Source organism: Anabrus simplex, chromosome 2 (assembly GCF_040414725.1).
Source record: "Anabrus simplex isolate iqAnaSimp1 chromosome 2, ASM4041472v1, whole genome shotgun sequence".
NCBI classification, from domain to species: Eukaryota; Metazoa; Arthropoda; class Insecta; order Orthoptera; family Tettigoniidae; genus Anabrus; species Anabrus simplex.
Window position 1 is genome coordinate 530,186,142 of NC_090266.1, and position 17,586 is coordinate 530,203,727.

At 38.8% G+C, this 17,586-nt stretch overlaps 1 protein-coding gene across 1 annotated transcript in view; it reads right to left on the reverse strand.

The window, feature by feature from the left end:
* HisCl1 (Histamine-gated chloride channel subunit 1) overlaps positions 1–17,586 on the reverse strand; it is a 511,142-nt gene that overhangs the window by 445,672 nt on the left and 47,884 nt on the right. The window contains exon 3 of the mRNA XM_067139191.2: positions 527–605. Within this exon, the coding sequence (XP_066995292.2) occupies positions 527–597 (71 nt within the window). The 5' untranslated portion in view covers positions 598–605. The remainder of the gene's footprint in view (positions 1–526; positions 606–17,586) is intronic.

Here is a 17,586-nt window from a genome sequence, read left to right on the forward strand (position 1 = left end):
GATAGTGGTACCTGCTATTGAACATGTTCTCGTAATTTCACGTTTTTCTTTATAAAACTGTTTAACTAGGCTCTATAGGACTGAGCTAAATATGGCAAATTATAGCGGTAAATATCTGAATCTCTCACAAAGAAAACGCTAGACGGATCTAAAACAATGAATATGAACGTGCGCCTCTCTTTCAAATGTCTAAGTATTATAAATGCACAAATTATAATTAGGAATCTACAAAACTGAATGAACTATCTGGACAATGTGAAGAACTCACCATACGGCTAAAAGATGAAAAGGTGAAAACATGAACTGTTTGGAAAGCCCTATTAATAATCAATTATAACAAACTATAATGTACAAATTGCAAGATAAATGAAATACATTATATCTCACTGAATACGAAAACGTATTCACATTAATCTTGTTACTACCATCTAACCAGTTCATAGGACATGAGTCCAAAGTTCGATCATTGTCATACTTACAAACCATTTGAGTAGACATTCATTGCTTTATGAACATCAAGACTTACTGTGCGTGAATTCTCGTGGTCCATATCATTGCAATAACGTAGAACCCCAACAGCAGCTTCCTGTCCTTCATATCAGGATCTGAATGGAAGCAAAAAGAAAGTAGTCTAAGTAAAGGATACAAGATTTCAAGAAACGACTGGAATAAATTGTCACAAATTGTAAACATGCACGATAGCAAAAAATAGAATGCTGCATGTCATCAGCCAACAGCGCTACTATGAAAATAGTAGATCTTTTAAGGTTCTGCAATAGTCTGTGAGAATTTAAGCTCACTCTTCAGTGGCACTTTAAACTAATAAGATTCTACAGTATCGTAATACGAGGGCTATAAATACAGGAGTGGCAACGTAGTCCTGACACTCGCAGGAGATCGGGCGTGCGCAAATAGGATATGGGAGCTGTCAGGTGGCGCTGTTTTCGATGTGTAGTGTCAAGGTCAGTCTAGGAATGTCTGAATATGCTACCACAATCCTTTGCGGTGACGGCCATATTTTGAGTCTTAAGAATCGTTATGATGTGGGCCAGCCCCATGTAAAAATGTGAACAATATTTGCTTTTTTTAAGGAAAACGGGATACTGCTCTACACCAAACTGTCAGAATAAGTCAACTGGCGGGATTAGTGTTTCACTTTCCAGTAATATGCAATGGTGAGCTCAGTGGGTACGGTACAAAATTCCAGGCGTGATAAATGGCAACCTACATTCAGTCCCGTTCGAGGTTAGTTGAAATTATTCCTGAAGAATCATGTGTTAATATGATCGATTTTTTTTAAATTATGGGTTCCGTCATGTATTTCCTTCTGATATCATTTTAGCGAATCGCGGTGTGAACAGAAGAGGGTAGATGAACCGTGACGCTCAAGTGGAATTCCATCCCAAAAATGTTCCATGCGCACCTAACAAAATGTTCTAGGAAACATTCAAAAACAAAGAATTGTTAAAAAGAAGAAGCTGAGGTAATAGAAACTGAATAGGTCTAATAATATTATTCGTGTTTACTTTTTCGAATTAACTACGCAAGGGAGGTCGTTTAGGAAAAATTAAAGTAAGCAGTCTGGCACAATTAAGTGGAAAATTACCAGGACTCAGCTAAGGACCACGTGGTCGCCAACCATCACTTCCTAGTTAAGAGACCCTTTTCAGACAGGCAGGGGATACCCTGGGTATTATTCTACTACCCGCTCCGCACGGGATAAAGATTATGAAAGCCTATTACAAACTGGTTCGCAGTTATCTATCAAAAGTGTTATATCACTCGTATAAAAGTGAGACATATGATTAGAATGATAAGTACAGCCCAATATTCACATAATGCCTAGCTAATTTTCTTCTTCCTTAATTGCAATCTGCTGTACGTCGCAACGACATATATAGGTCTTATGGAGAAGATGGGATAGGAAAAGACTAGAAGTGGGAAGGAAGCGACCGTGGCCTTAAATAAGGAACATCCCCAGCATTTGCCAGGTGTGAAAATGGGAAACCAACGAAAACCATCTTAAGGACTGCCGACAGTGCGGTTCGAACCCAGTATCTCCCGAATGCGTTGATAGCTACGTAACCCAAACCGCACAGCTACTTCCTCGGTCTTCTTTTTGTTGTTCTTCTTCTGATGACGATGACGAGTATTACCTTGAATTGTTTTCTTTCGAAAAGAGAACTGAAAACCGTAGCCCTACAAATTATGATTACCATTTTGTGGGATTAGTAGAATACATCCACGGTATCTCCTGCCTGTTGTAAGAGACGATTAAAAGGGGCCCCAGGGATTCAACTTGGGAGCGTGGGTTGTCGACCACGTGGCCCTTAGCTGAGTCCTGGCATTGCTTTCACTTATTTGTGCTAGGCTCCTCACTTTTTCTATTCCATCCCACCTCCCTTGGTCAACACTTGTTATTTTCAGACCCCGACGGTATTAGAGCATTCAAGGCCTAGGGACTTTTACATTTTCACGAACTTCAGGGCCTTTGTTTTTCTTTGGCCGATAACTTCATTTCTCTAAGTGTTGGATCCCTTCCAGTTTTCCCTCTGATTATTGTTAATAGCGGATGGTTGTGCAGTTGTACTCCCTCTTAAAGCAACAATCACGACCACCACCACCATTTTGTACTATTTAGCTGCATGGGTTACCCATAAGCTAGTAAGAGTAGCCACTCTGGTTGTATATGTGAAGAATATTTTTGCCTCTGAACCCAAAGAAATTACCGCGTGAATGGATAACAACAGCTGACAAACATAATTTAATGCAATCGCCTCAAGGTGCATTCAGTGTTTGTCAACATGCTGGGGTAACCTTTCAGAAACGTAGTACCGGTAACTACTTCCTTAAGAAAGTAAATGCTGAAGGTAATTTACTACAACTGTCTTTATGTACTTTAAGTTCAATATTTCATGTAATCATAATATAACAGAGGGACCGTCCAGATTTCTATGTTTCACTCAATGAGATTGCGTATTTTGACAAATGATATTAATAAGAAGTACACTAAGACCAAGTTGTATGGAAGTAAAAGGGTATACATGAGCACTTCTGCTGATTCTTGTTTCTCAAAAAATTAAATTCAGGTTCTGTTAATTATCTTCTTATTCAAATAACTTTGGATGCATTCATGTCATTTAAGTGTTATACAGTTATATATACATGAACTATAGATGTCCAGATAAATTCTACATGTAAAATAGTTGTTTGTTTGTTTTTATGTCAATGTTTGTTACTTAAATCCTTCAAATTCGAATACACTTGCCTTTGGTTACACTCACTTAAAGGCTCACCATGGCGACTCCATAAATAACATTCGTGTCTTGACCTCCCTAGACTGATCTCGTATAGTGTGCATTTGACGCACCTCCAGTTGGGAGTGTTGTTTCTGTGTGGTGTTGAATTGAAGAGTGTCAATTTCACCAACCTAAAGCATGTTTTCAAAAGGTGATCAGCGTTCGTGGATTACAATGGAGGTCGCCCTTGCGTCAGAATATTATCGAGGATTACGTGAAGCCTGTGGCAAGAATGCATTACCATACAGGACGTTTGCACGATGGGTCATGGCGTTTCGTGCAGGTCGGAAAGAGAGTGCGGATTTGCACCGTACAAGTCAGCCCTCCATTCCTCAAGGTCAGATTGTCATCATGAGTAGTCTCGTTTCCGTAGACCATCGATGGACTGTCCGGGAATTATCCGTAGAGGTTGTTTCAGTCATCCAACAGTGTGTCACATACTGACGAATTATCTTAAAATGAGGAAAATTACGTCCCGTTGGGTTCCACATCAACTGACCGACGTAGAGAAATGGCACCGGTATGCACTGGCTGGCATCCACCAGGACAGATACCGCAGCGAAGGAGACGTATTTCTGCAGCGTATTGTCGCCATTGATGAGACGTGGTCACGAGTCTGAATTAAAGCGGCAATCGAATGAATGGCGTCACCAGGTTCGCCACGTCCACAGAACTGTCGACAGGAAGCCAGTCTCGTGAAGCTTATGCTGATTGTGACATACGACTACGACGGTGCTGTCTCGAGGGTGGCTACTATTGCCGATTGCTGGAGCGTCATCAGTGTCCAGCTATACGGTGCAAACGTCCGCGTTTATAGTGAGATGATCGCCCTACAACGCACGTTGTCATATGGCAAAAAATGTCAAGCACTTATTGCAACGATGGCATTGGGAGGTCTTAGAACACCCTCCGTACTCACCAGATATGAGTCCTTGTGACTTCGACAGGTTTCCGAAGTTGAAGGAAACCCTTCGAGACCACCAATTTCCTAACGTAGCATCTGCACTACCGAGCTCGATAGCTGCAGTCGCTTAAGTGCGGCCAAGTCCAGTATTCGGGAGATAGTAGGTTCGAACCCCACTGTCGGCAGCCCTGAAAATGGTTTTCCGTGGTTTCCCATTTTCACACCAGGCAAATGCTGGGGCTGTACCTTAATTAAGGCCACGGCCGCTTCCTTCCCACTCCTAGCCCTTTCCTGTCCCAACGTCGCCGTAAGACCTATCTGTGTCGGAGCGACGTAAAACAACTAGCAAAAATAAAAAGCATCTGTACTCCGCACAGTAGCGAGATCCGTCACTGTCGTCAACAGAGAACACCTTGTAAACGGTCCTCTACGGCTTGCCGACATTTGGCAAAATGTAATAGACTTTGTGGGTGATAATACTGAAGGAATGTAATGCAATTGTACTTGTTAGTTAATTAAATATTGCGTTCTATCAATATGGCCACTACTTTATTTCCAGCCCTCGTATTTATGAGAAGTATAAGATATGATTGCATACATACATACATAAATACAGTCTTAATATTGTAATTTTTGCGTTTCAAGAAAAAAACCATAACAAATTCTATTTTTGAAGTTAGCGTCCGTTCATTATTTCGCTTGGAAAAGTTGCATTCCAAATCTAACTAGAATCCCTTAGGTTTAATAGTAATGTTTAATAATGTTAATGTTAATGTTAATGTAATGTTAATAATAATAATGTTTTAATGTTTAATGTTTTATAATATTGTGAGATGGACAGTAGACAATGGTATGATAATAAACAGGGTTAAAAGTCAGGTTGTGAGTTTCACAAATAGGAAAAGTCCTCTCCGTTTTAATTACTGCGTTGAAGGGGTGAAAGTTCCCTTTGGGGATCATTGTTAAGTATCTAGGTATTAATATAAGGAAAGATCTCCATTGGGGTAATCACATAAATATGATTGTAAATAAAGGTACAGATCTCTGCACATGGTTATGTGGGTATTTAGGGGTTGTAGTAAGAATATAAAGGAGAGAGCATATTTGTCTCTGGTGAGGCTCCAACTAGAGTATGGTTTCAGTGTATGGGACCCTCACCAGGATTACTTGATTCAGGAACTGGGAAAAATCCAAAGAAAAGCAGCTCGATTTGTTCTGGACGATTTCCGACAAAAGAGTAGCGTTACAAAAATGTTGCAAAGTTTGGGCTGGGAAGACTTGAGAGAAAGGAGACGAGCTGCTCGACTAAGTGGTATGTTCCGAGCTGTCAGTGGAGAGATGGCGTGGGAGGACATCAGTAGACGAATAACTTTGGATAGTGTCTTTAAAAGGAGGAAAGATCACAATATGAAGATAAAGTTGGAATTCAAGAGGACAAATTGGGGCAAATATTCTTTTATAGGAAGGGGAGTTAGGGTTTGGAATAACTTACCAAGGGAGATGTTGTATAAATTTCCAATTTCTTTGCAATCATTTAGGAAAAGGCTAAGAAAACAACACATAGGGAATCTGCCACCTGGGCGACTGCCCTAAATGCAGATCAGTAGTGATTGATTGATTGATTGATTGATTGATTGATTGATTGATTGATTGATTGATTGATTGATTGATTGATTGATTGATTGATTGATTGATTGATTGATTGATTGATTGATTGATTGATTGATTGATTGATTGATTGATTGATTGATTGATTGATTGATTGATTGATTGATTGATTGATTGATTTTGCTTTTCTCTACGATGTCAACTATGCGCCTTTTCATCACTTCAGAAGGACACATAATAAATACACTCCTTATGTTGGTAAATTTTTCATGTGCTCTGTAAAATACACTATATTCAGAAAGTACATTTCAGTCATGAAATAAAACAATGAAAAGCAGAACTGTGGCTTTCCAAACTCAGCTTCTACTATACTGGTACAGTTTATAGTAAATCTATGTACTGAATTAGAAAAGAATAGAATACTCCCATCCTCTAGTTCCAGTTCGCCTGAACCTGGGGAGAGAGCATTCGTTTATTGCAATTCATTTGATACATGCATTAAGTTAATCTTATTACAATTATTTGACTATTGCTACATTAGATGTTGTACTTAAAGCTAATAATATTTATATTCATTCCACAAATTATCATCCCTTTTTCTTTTCTTTTAGCTTTATTTTTGTCCTAGATGTTGTGCAGTACTACAAATTTGGGGACAAACATGTATCCTACCCTTCATTATTTTAGTTAGTGCTTTACTTTTTCAATTACTTTTGCCACGTATTTTTAAAATACAAGGATATTTGCTATTGCCATTCCTTCTTTAATAATTTAACAATTTTATAGAATTACTAGCTGATGTACCCGTGCTTCGCTACGGAATTCTACATTGTATACAGAATTGTAGGTTAGGTAGTGTACACGTTGTGAGCAAGACTGTATTAATTAAATTGCATAGCTCTTAACGTTACCCTAGAACCGCGACGGAAAAATCACCAAACGTCTTTTCTCATATGATGGCTGTATTAGGGAATTTTCATTGTAATGGTAGGCCCGCTTGACTACCATCAGTCACAATCAGGTTGGGGAATTGCATTATAGTGGCAGACACTCACTCTCCACCTGCTTTTTTACATCCTCAGAAAGACTGTTTTAGTGGTTTTCCCAACTGAAATGAACATAGGCCATTACCATGACGTCAGTAGGAATGGCGCGAGTAAAAACAAGTATTTCACATGAAATACTCGATCAAATGAAAAACAACACATTTCTCACTTTTAACGAAATGTATTACGCCGCCGATCTAACAGTCCAAAGTTCCAGAGCTGGAATGACCAGGCCGCAGACAGCCGTGATCCGTGAAGACTCTTCGTCTCTTTTCGGTGGAGGTGGGGTCGAACAGTGGAAAGTTTCAGGTCAAAAACTATGCCCTTTAACTAATCTGTTTCCTAGGAGTACCCGATGAGTCGGAAAATCTCAATTCACTACACTGGCGGCGGAAAAATCTATCTGACTTGGAGCCAAACTTTTCTTCAAGGCCAGGGGAGAAACCCCCTCTTCACTGCTAATTTTGAATAAAATTAATGTAGAATTTAATAAAAGTGAAAAGGAAGAAGCTCTTTTTAAGAAACGGCTCTTTTCAGGGTTGAATTTTGAGTTATTTAGTGAATTGTGGTGCTATAATTTGGAATATGCCTAAATTGTAATTCTAAAGCAGGTCATACTACTACTACTACTACTACTACTACGTGAAGCTCTACCTTAAGTGTGCACACTGCTCATTAAAAACGGTGCGTCAGAGTAGGGATCGAATAGCTGAATACTATGATGAACCAGAGGAATGACATGCTAAAGAAGAAACTTTTCTAACTCCTCAGCTATCTCCCGCCAATATTCAGTCAGGCTGTTATAATTGGTACGCAGCAGTAATCCCATCTATCGGAATTGAGTGGCAGCGTAAGAGACAAAGAATATCACAACAAACAATGGCCAATGTAATGTTATTGTTGATCAATGTGTAACGGTTCAAATCCCGTTACAAGATGATATCTGTATTTTTATTATTTTATGATGTTATCTGTTTTATTATTATTATTATTATTATTATTATTATTATTATTATTATGTCAGTATTATTATTATTTTACCTGTGATATTATTACTATTATTGTAATTATCATTCTCATTCAATTCAATTCTGCAACGCTTGTCGCTTGCATAATTGTAGTTAAATGTATGCATATACAGTATACGTAAGTGTAGAATAACACTCAAGACATGTACAGTGAGAATTGTTGTATATATCAGATGTTGAGTGTGACATCGTTACATTGTGCAATACTGCTGGAGTAAATGCAAAGTCATCGCTACGTCATGGCTACGTCATCGTGAGCATTTAGCAATGAGCTCAGATACTCAGGCCGCCCCAGGGAATTTCACCATTGTATGTAATATCTGTCGCGTAGGTGGGAGCAGGTCATTGTCATTTCTGGAGGTTACGTAGCTGCGTCATCCAACGTCTATATAAGGTGGCTGCATATTGTAGCGTCAGTCATTAGTTAAACGGAAGCAGTACAGTGAAGAAGCCAAAATGGATAAGTGAACAGTCATTATTCTACTGGAAGGAGAGGCACAGTTGGCCATTAAGTGAACGAAGATGGAGTGGCCTCAGTCATTCAACGGGAGTCAATAGTTAAACGGAAGGTGAAGAGAGAAGAAGTGGATGGTGAACTGATGGAGTCGTAGAGGGACACACTTGCAAAGAAGTGATACCATACAGACTTACAAAGAGGTCATATGATATGGAGAAGAAGCAGTCACATGGATATATCACCAAATTAGGCGTGAGACATCTACAGTAAACACCAGATTTAAGGAATACGTCGTAATTACACTCAAAGTGTTGAAGGTACAGTCAAGTGAAACAGTGAGGGATATATTTTGTATAAATTGTTAAATGTCCGATTAAATGTTCTTTCAGTTGCAATGTCATAATTTCATATTCTCATCTGTTTTATCGCAACAAGACTCCCTATTTTTTATATATTATTTAAAGAATATATTTCGTTCTATCAAATGAATTCATAGTATTATTTCAATGACAGAATTAGATAACCTCAAATTTAATGGGGAAACCGAACGCCAATCTCCTTTTTCCAGAACCTATATGGTATGTTGTCAAAAGTAAGCTTATTACCCCACACCCTAGAGATAGTCAAGATTCTCATTCTATTATTGCCGCACTGAGTGGTAGCTGGCGCCCTTCAAATAATGTATGTGTAAGTAAGCAGGTAAGAAGTAAGTGTGAGTACAAGGTTCGACGATTGTGTATTTTATTTAATGAATATTAATTTTCATTAATTTCCACTTTAAATGGAGATATTTCATATTCTTCAAGTTAAATGCAGTTTTATATCTTCGTAAAAGTAGTCAGCGAGTTAGGAAAATCTCAAATGTTATGGGCTTTCAGTACTGTAGGCCTTCATATTTAGTTTTCTTCCGACTCTGAAATACCACTCTTATCATAGTCGGAACAGTAAAACTGAATAAAAACATAAATGATCGGAAATAATTCTCTATAACTTTCGTTATGTAGTACTTTTCGATAGGACCAATAACATAGGTATTTAAAATTTAAATTTTGGGCACATTCCCCTAAACTACAATTTCATCCAGGGTGAAGACAATTTTTTTAACTTAGACTGTAGTTTCTTATTCCCCGACTCTATATACCGACTTTCATTAAATTCTGTTAACCCATTTTCTCGTGGCTCGGCATCAAAAATACAAATCATGAATATCTGCGTTATCAAAGCCAGTACCGTAACAATGTATGACATAAATGATCGGAAATTTAATTCTATATAACTTTAGTTATGTAGCATTTATCGATAGGACCATTAATAATATAAATATTCGAGAATTAAATTGTAGAGATTCCCTTAAACTACCATTTCGTTCAGCGTGAGTAAAATGATTTATAGCCTAGATTGTAGCGGCTCATCCCCCGACTTCACATACCGATTTCGTTAAATTCTCTTCAGCCGTTTTCTTGATGCGTGTACAGACAGACAGACAGACAGACAGACAGACAGACAGACAGACAGACAGACAGACAGACAGACAGACAGACAGACAGACAGACAGACAGACAGGTAGGCAGACAGACATTACGGAAAAGTAAAAAGTGCATTTCCTTGTTACTATGGACATGACCGATACAGAAATACCATTCTTTTCAAATTCTGAGCAATGTACAGACAAAACTCTTATTTTATATACATAGATGTAGAATAATCGACACGTAGTGCTTTTAAAAGAAGTATTATCTAATAATAATGTTATTTGTTTTACGTCCCACTAACTACTTTTACGGTTTTCGGAGACGCAGAGGTGCCGGAATTTAGTCCCTCAGGAGTTATTTTTACGTGCCAGTAAATCTACCGACGCGATGCTGACGTATTTGAGCATCTTCAAATACCACCTGACTGAGCCAGGATCGAACCTTCCAAGTTGGGGTCAGAAGAGAAGTATTATCTACTTAATTACGAATTTACATTAACATGTTGATTAAATTTCAAGAAAACAATGGAATTTTGGAAAAACGATTAATTGTATATGAAAGAAATGTTCGTGATATATCTACTTTTATGTAGGTGACATTCCCACAATTTTTCGTGAAAATGCATGCATTAGGTAAAAATATATTTTTATCTCCGGAGTGTCGCCTTAAGGGCTACCGACAGTGGAGTTTCAACCCGCAATCTCGTAGCTACGTGACCCAAACCACGAAGCCAACTCACTTGGTATTATTATTATTATTATTATTATTATTATTATTATTATTATTATTATTATTATTATTATTATAAACTGATTGATGGCATTTGTAGTGGTGTACTCTAATATATAATGGGCCCCAATGCCACTTTCTGCGTTCTAAAATCATTTCGAACGGTACCATATTTATGGCAATATTCAGAATTTTCGTTGCATAATGTTCATAGAATATATATCACTAAAAATAAAACAGCAGGAAAAGTAATTTCAAATTCATTACCACCTGAATGCTATACATTTTAACAAAAACTTAACGTATATTATAATATATAACTCTAAAACTTTGCATGTGAACGTATCTCTTGGACTTATATTATCTAACAGGACTATCTTTAAAGAGAAATGTATTTATCGCTGTTATGATTTCCAGAAAAATGTTATAAAACAGTTCGTCAGTTGATATCAGCTGGGAATACCTTTACTTCATTCCGTACGTTTCTGGGCGTGGTGAATCGATTGATACAAATGTCGAGCACAAACATTACTATTCTGGTTCTCTCTTGTTTGAGAATATTCGTGGTTCTACAGTGCGATGTTTGAAAATAGGCTGTAAGGACCCTTAACTTTAAGGCAGTCATTTCCGGTGTTTTCGGAGTAAACAAAAAGCATCCGTGAAATTTAATCAGACCGTTAATCTTAAGTCGTGAGCCATGAGACGTACATGCTTTTCGCGAAAATCACACCATTGGAACGTGATTCTCCATTTTGAAAATCTCACGTACTGTACATTGGCCAGGATTCCCTCAGTAAGAAGTTGGAGACTAAGTCGCTACTTTTTATGGGTAGTGCCCATGCAATGTTTTAGCGATACAATCAAATTCAATTGCACTTATTGGCGACTTATTGGGTCTCATTCACTTGACTGAACTTATGGAAATATTTTTATTGGCATTCGAGCAACAAAACGACTGTTGCGTGTCATACGAAACTACTGATTATATTGGCCTCGATGAGAGAGCCGTTTCGCATATTTGTTTAAATACAGACCTTCTGTTCAGAAAACAATTACCAGTATTTCTTATACAGTAGAACTTTATTAATTCGAACTATTTCGCGGTCCCTTGAAATTGCCATACAGCACAATGTTAAAAATTATTCGTGTTTAATTCAAATCTTCCTCTTCGACGGTTCTTCTCTCCATCTAAGCACTATGTGTACAATCGATTTTGATGAGTTTGATATTCCAGAAATGATTATGAAGGCATTGTTACCTGCATAGAAATGTATTAAGAATTCACCCACCCACCCCTATTCCGAATTCCCAAATTACATTTCCCAACAACTTTGCGCAAATGATCATCTGCATTATTGTCCCCAATGTTCACATTTAAATCTCCAGCTATTACTGTTATTTCTCGTGCTGACATCTTCGTCATTGAACTGTAGATTTTGTTGCATTCTTGTAGGCATTATCCTACTCCAGATGCCATCGGTTGCGGATAATCCTCTGTTTTTTGTGTTTTCCGCAAATTTCTCCCTTAATTCGAATATTGCGCTATTTAATTGGAAGTAAAAATACCACATTAGAACTGTCATATTAGTTCTCAAAAAATGATATGTGAGGAGGATGGAACATTGTCTGCGTTGAGGAGGAAAGTAGCGTAGAATCATGCTGGTGCTGTTAACCGAATTGTAGTTTTTGCGAAGGTAAGAAAAAGTTCAAGATAATAGCTACCTAACGATATGTCCTTTATTACAACTCGAGGGACCACTGTAAAAGTATGGATCATTTGGAATTCGAGATTCGTGTATGGTATGTGACATTGTTTAATTCGAATTATTTTTTCTTGGGCCATAAAGGTTCGAATTAACCGAGTTCTACTGTGTAGTATTCATTTATTTGGAAGTTGGAATGCTTACTAATTACTATTATTGTTCCTTCACTTTAACATCAAGATCAGCAGCCCTGATAACTTGAGCGCGTCTGAGGTCTGTATAACAACTTATTTGAGGATATTTTCCAAAATTTCCTTTCGTTCCTGACACTGTTAAGCATCCGGAGTAAAGTTAAAAATTCCGTTTTAAGTCAAATTATGATGAATAGAAGGCATTTCAGTCCTCCTAATTGCCTGTTTTGATCGTTAGCACCTATTTTGGAAAAAAGCTAATTTACGCACCTAACACATTTTTATTTTCTAAATTGCATTTCAATTTTTGTTTCAATACATCTCGTTGGCCTATTGTGATTATGACTTGACCACATCCTTTGACATCTCTCGATTTAAAAATAAACTGATAAACTGACTATAACGAGGAATAAACTTACACCATAAATCCTTGAAAAATACACAGTAGTGTGAAGTAGATGCAACGATTTAGCATTTAGAAACCACTACTATCGATGACGAGTTATATTTCACTGAACGCACACAGTGTAATAATACGTATAAATATGTAGCCTACACAGTAATTCTGCAATGGTCCGCCTCTGCGGTGTAGTGGTTAGTGTGATTAGCTGCTATCCCCAGAGGCCCGGCTTCGATTCCCGGCTCTGCCACGAAATTTGAAAAGTGGTACGAGGGCTGGAACGGGGTCAACTCAGCCTCGGGAGGTCAAATGGGAAGAGATGGGTTCGATTCCCAACTCAGCCATCCTGGAAGTGGTTTTCCGTGGTTTCCGCCTTCTCCTCCAGGCAAATGCCGGGATGGTACCTAACCTAAGCCGTCCCCGTGGTGTAGGGGTAGCGTACCTGCCTCTTACCCGGAGGCCCCGGGTTCGATTCCCGGCAAGGTCAGAGATTTTTACCTGGACCTGAGGTCTGGTTCGAGGTCCACTCAGCGTACATGATTAGAATTGAGGAGCTATCTGACGGTGAGATAGTGGTCCCGGTCTAGAAAGCCAAGAATAACGGCCGAGAGGATTCGTCGTGCTGACCACACGACACCTCGTAATCTGCAGGCCTTCGGGATGAGCAGCGGTCACTTGGTAGGCCAAGGCCCCTCAAGGGCTACAGTGCCATGGGGTTTGGTTTGGTTTGGTTTGGTTTGATTTGGTACGTAACTTAAGGCCACGACCGTTTCGTTCTCTCTTCCTTGTCCATCCCTTCCAATCTTCCCATCCCCCACCAAGGCCCCTGTTAAGCATAGCGAGTGAGGCCACCAGGGCGAGGTATTCGTCATCCTCCCCAGTTGTATCCCCCGACCCAGTTTCTCACGCTCCAGGACACTGCCCTTGAGGCGGTAGAGGTGGGATCCCTCGCTGAGTCCGAGGGAAAAACCAACCCTGGAGGGTAAACAGGTTATGAAAGAAAGAAAGGAGGAATTCTGCATTGACAATATTGATCCGTCGAGCGTTATCGATATAAAACTCGCGTAATTCAACTCCGTTGCACTCACAATACAAATATCACAACGCTACTATAACTCACTACATAACTCATACAAAATAAACAGTAGATCACGATTGATCCACAGGGAGGCACTGATACAAATGATCTATGACAACTCGCTAAATGATATGACATCAACTGAACTCACTCTATTCCCTAAACTTTATATACATAATGTCTATGATTCTGGATATCCGGATCTATGGCTAAATGGTTAGCGTGCTGGCCTTTGGTGACAGGGGTCCCGGGTTCGATTCCCGCCAGGGTCAGGAACTTTAACCATCTTTGGTCAATTTCGCTGGCACGGGGACTGGGTGTATGTGTCGTCTTCATCATCATTTCATTCTCATCACGCGCGCAGGCCGCCTACAGGCGTCAAATCAAATGACCTGCACCTGGCGAGCCGAACATGCCCTCGGACACTCCCAGCACTAAAAGCCTTATGCCATTTCATTTATGATTCTGGATAATTTTGGTTTCCCACAATATAATATTAATACAAGAAACCTGGAATGCTTTACAATTAACATCCAGAAGTCCTCGGTAAATTCTGGTTCTAAAAATATCTTGAAACAGGTGTATTACGTCACAATATCGAGAAATACCTATACAGTAGTTAGCCTTTAATATAAACGTCCTTGGTACATCAATGTTCCCTTGTTCACTTACGTCAACATAAATACAACTGGAAGTTTTCTGAGCAACTTGAAACAGACGAAAAATGACTTACGAGTTATAAGCATAACGTTGCCTTATCCAGAATTCTCTTGAGTCAGTACTGTACCGGGAACGCCGCTACGAGAGAAGTCCGAAGTATGTTTGTTGAACTTCGCGCGAGGAGGAAGGTAGGCAGCCCGCCGAACGCAGTGACGTACCCAGCGAGTGACGTGGCCACCGTAAGCCAGCTATTCGTGCCATATATGGTAATGTTCCAGCTCACCCTCAAAAGTACATTTTGAGCTACTTTATCGCCATTTTGACACTGCCATCTTAAAAACCTTTACAATGGACGTCATCTGTCAATATTTCAAGAAAATCCACCGAGTATTATAGAAGTTATAAGGGTAGATAGTACCCGAGTTCTAGACACTTCCATGCGAACGTGTATAAAAGGAGGACCGCCCGACCTACGAATTCAGTGTCTGTCACTCCGCCGTCTCTGTGACACGGGTAACAGGAGAAGTATTCTGTGTGTCGAACTTCTGGTTGACAGTCTGCGAAATCCAAGTATTGGAACTTCGGTATTTTCTCTAAGTGTTGTATCGGGACTTTATCATATTCTTGAAGTGCCTCAATGGGACTTTGTTATTTTCTGCGAGCATCGTATTGGAACTTTGTCATATTGACACATTGGAACTTTGTTATTTTTCGTGTGTCGTGATTGGACTTTGATATTTTCTTAAAGTGTCATATAGGAACTTCGTTATTTTTCGGAAGCGTTTCATTGGAACTTTGTTATTTTCGCCAAGTGTCGCGATAAGACTTTATTATTTTCTTAAGGTGGCATATAGGAACATTGTCATCGGAACTTTATTTTCTTCGAGTGTCGTGTTGGGACTTTAATATCTTGACACATCGGAACTTTGTTATTTCTACACATTGGAACTTTGTTATTGTTTGAAGTGCCACATAGGGACTTACTTATTCGACGACGATCGAAAGGACTTTGAATTTTCACGAGTGTTGTGTACCGCATTGAACTTACGTTTCGAACTTATTCGAACTTGTATTTTTTGAATCAATTTCTGGAACATTGAAATTTTCCGAGCGTGTAGGATGAACTTGTGCCCTACCAACATAAACTTTCGTGTGAACGATATGACTTATTTTCTCAAGTGCCTCATTGAATTTACGCCTTGTAAAGACTATGAAACTTAGGGGACGTTCAACATTACGTATAATTGTGAAATATGCAATACTTTCCAAGTGCTGCACAGGGACTTATGTTTTGATTCTTAAAGACTGTGACAATTCAGAATACGCATATCGCGTTCCCAGAAAGCCTAGAACTTTCCAGTACTTTGAGTGATCCATAATTTATGAAGTCGGACTTTTTCTTTCAAATATTATTTTCTTTAATGGCTATTCATTTCGCCTATTGACGAAACAGGACAGTTTCCGAGTGCTACTTATTCAGTTCATTGCCAATATGTTTTAAATCTTCAGAACTATGCGTTTAGGACTGCAGTGACAGTAATCCTCTAGAACATTCTGACTTACAGTGAGCTTGCATTATAAACTTGCATTTCTACCAGTACTTGTTCTTCGAGTGATTATTCCAGAACGTTTTGATTTAATATCTAGAGTGCAGTAACCATAATTGAAAGGTCATATCTGTTCAGACAGTGCCATGAATGTGTGGAGTGCCGTGTAGGAAATTCAAGTGTGAATTACGTCTCGAATCGAACCCAGGAACGTGTGCCAACCTTCGAGACATTCCAGAACGTCGGGACATTCCAGAACGTCGAGACTTCCATAACGTCGAGACATTTCCAGAACCTCGAGACATTCCAGAACTCCTCATCCGAGCAGGTGTGGTCCCTGCCCAGTCGATGTCCAGCACCATCCCAGGACTTGGAGGTACCAACCAGCCACGACACTTCCACGCTGCTGTACGAAGGTGATATGAACTTGCTTTTCATGATCAATAAACTCAATTTATCAAAAGAATCTCTAAAATCGATAACTATACCTCTCTCTGTACCAGCTCCAATGATAAAGCCACTCCCTAGGTTAAGAATCATGCTCGTTAACTTGATATCAAGCGCCTTAAAGATATGAACACATTTTTACGGGTACAGTACACATTCAACTAAAAGTTTCCTGAATAACTTGGAACACATGAAAAATTATTTATAAGTGATAAACATAACCTCAGCTAAATACATGAGCTATGCACACATGATTAAGTCTAAATACGTAACGTACCTATAACGCATGAAAATTTGTTTTCAGCTATACACAAACAACCTAGCTTGCGTCAAGTAAACCGTAATGTAGCCGGATTGTAAGTTAATAAAAAAAAATTATTACAGTACCGCACTTTCAAATATAATTATTTCCTGGAATTTTTCCAATTATTTGGAGTCAGTACGAATATGAATTAAGCCCTGCTGCACGGCCGACTGCCATCCTTAACGTCAACTCTATATGGAGGGATGTATTCCCTATTGTGCGTTTCTGTGGTAGTTTTTAATGTGACGTGTTGTGTGTAGATGAAGCTTTTTGAATCAAGACAATCACAAGCATCCATCCCCCGAGATAGAGAAACTAACCAAATATGGCTAAAATTACCAGACCAACCAGGAATCAATCCTGGGACACTCTGTCCCGATTACCACTACGCTGACGGTTGAGCCAACGAACTGGACCACTCCCAAACCTAGTAAAACCCCATTTAATATAATAAAATATAATATATTTATTAAGATAGATTTGAATTATATACGTGTAATGCAAATATTAGATAGGACGCAGTACATTAATTAATATCATTTAATTTGTTAGTACAATTATCAGGCCCAAGTGTTGCTGACTTTATTATTATTATTATTACTATTATTATTATTATTTTCTGTATGAATAATATTATTCTTGTTAATGTTATTACCGCCCATTAAAGGTGGCCTATATAAATTTGTAAAATGTGTCATGTATCTGTGGAGGTT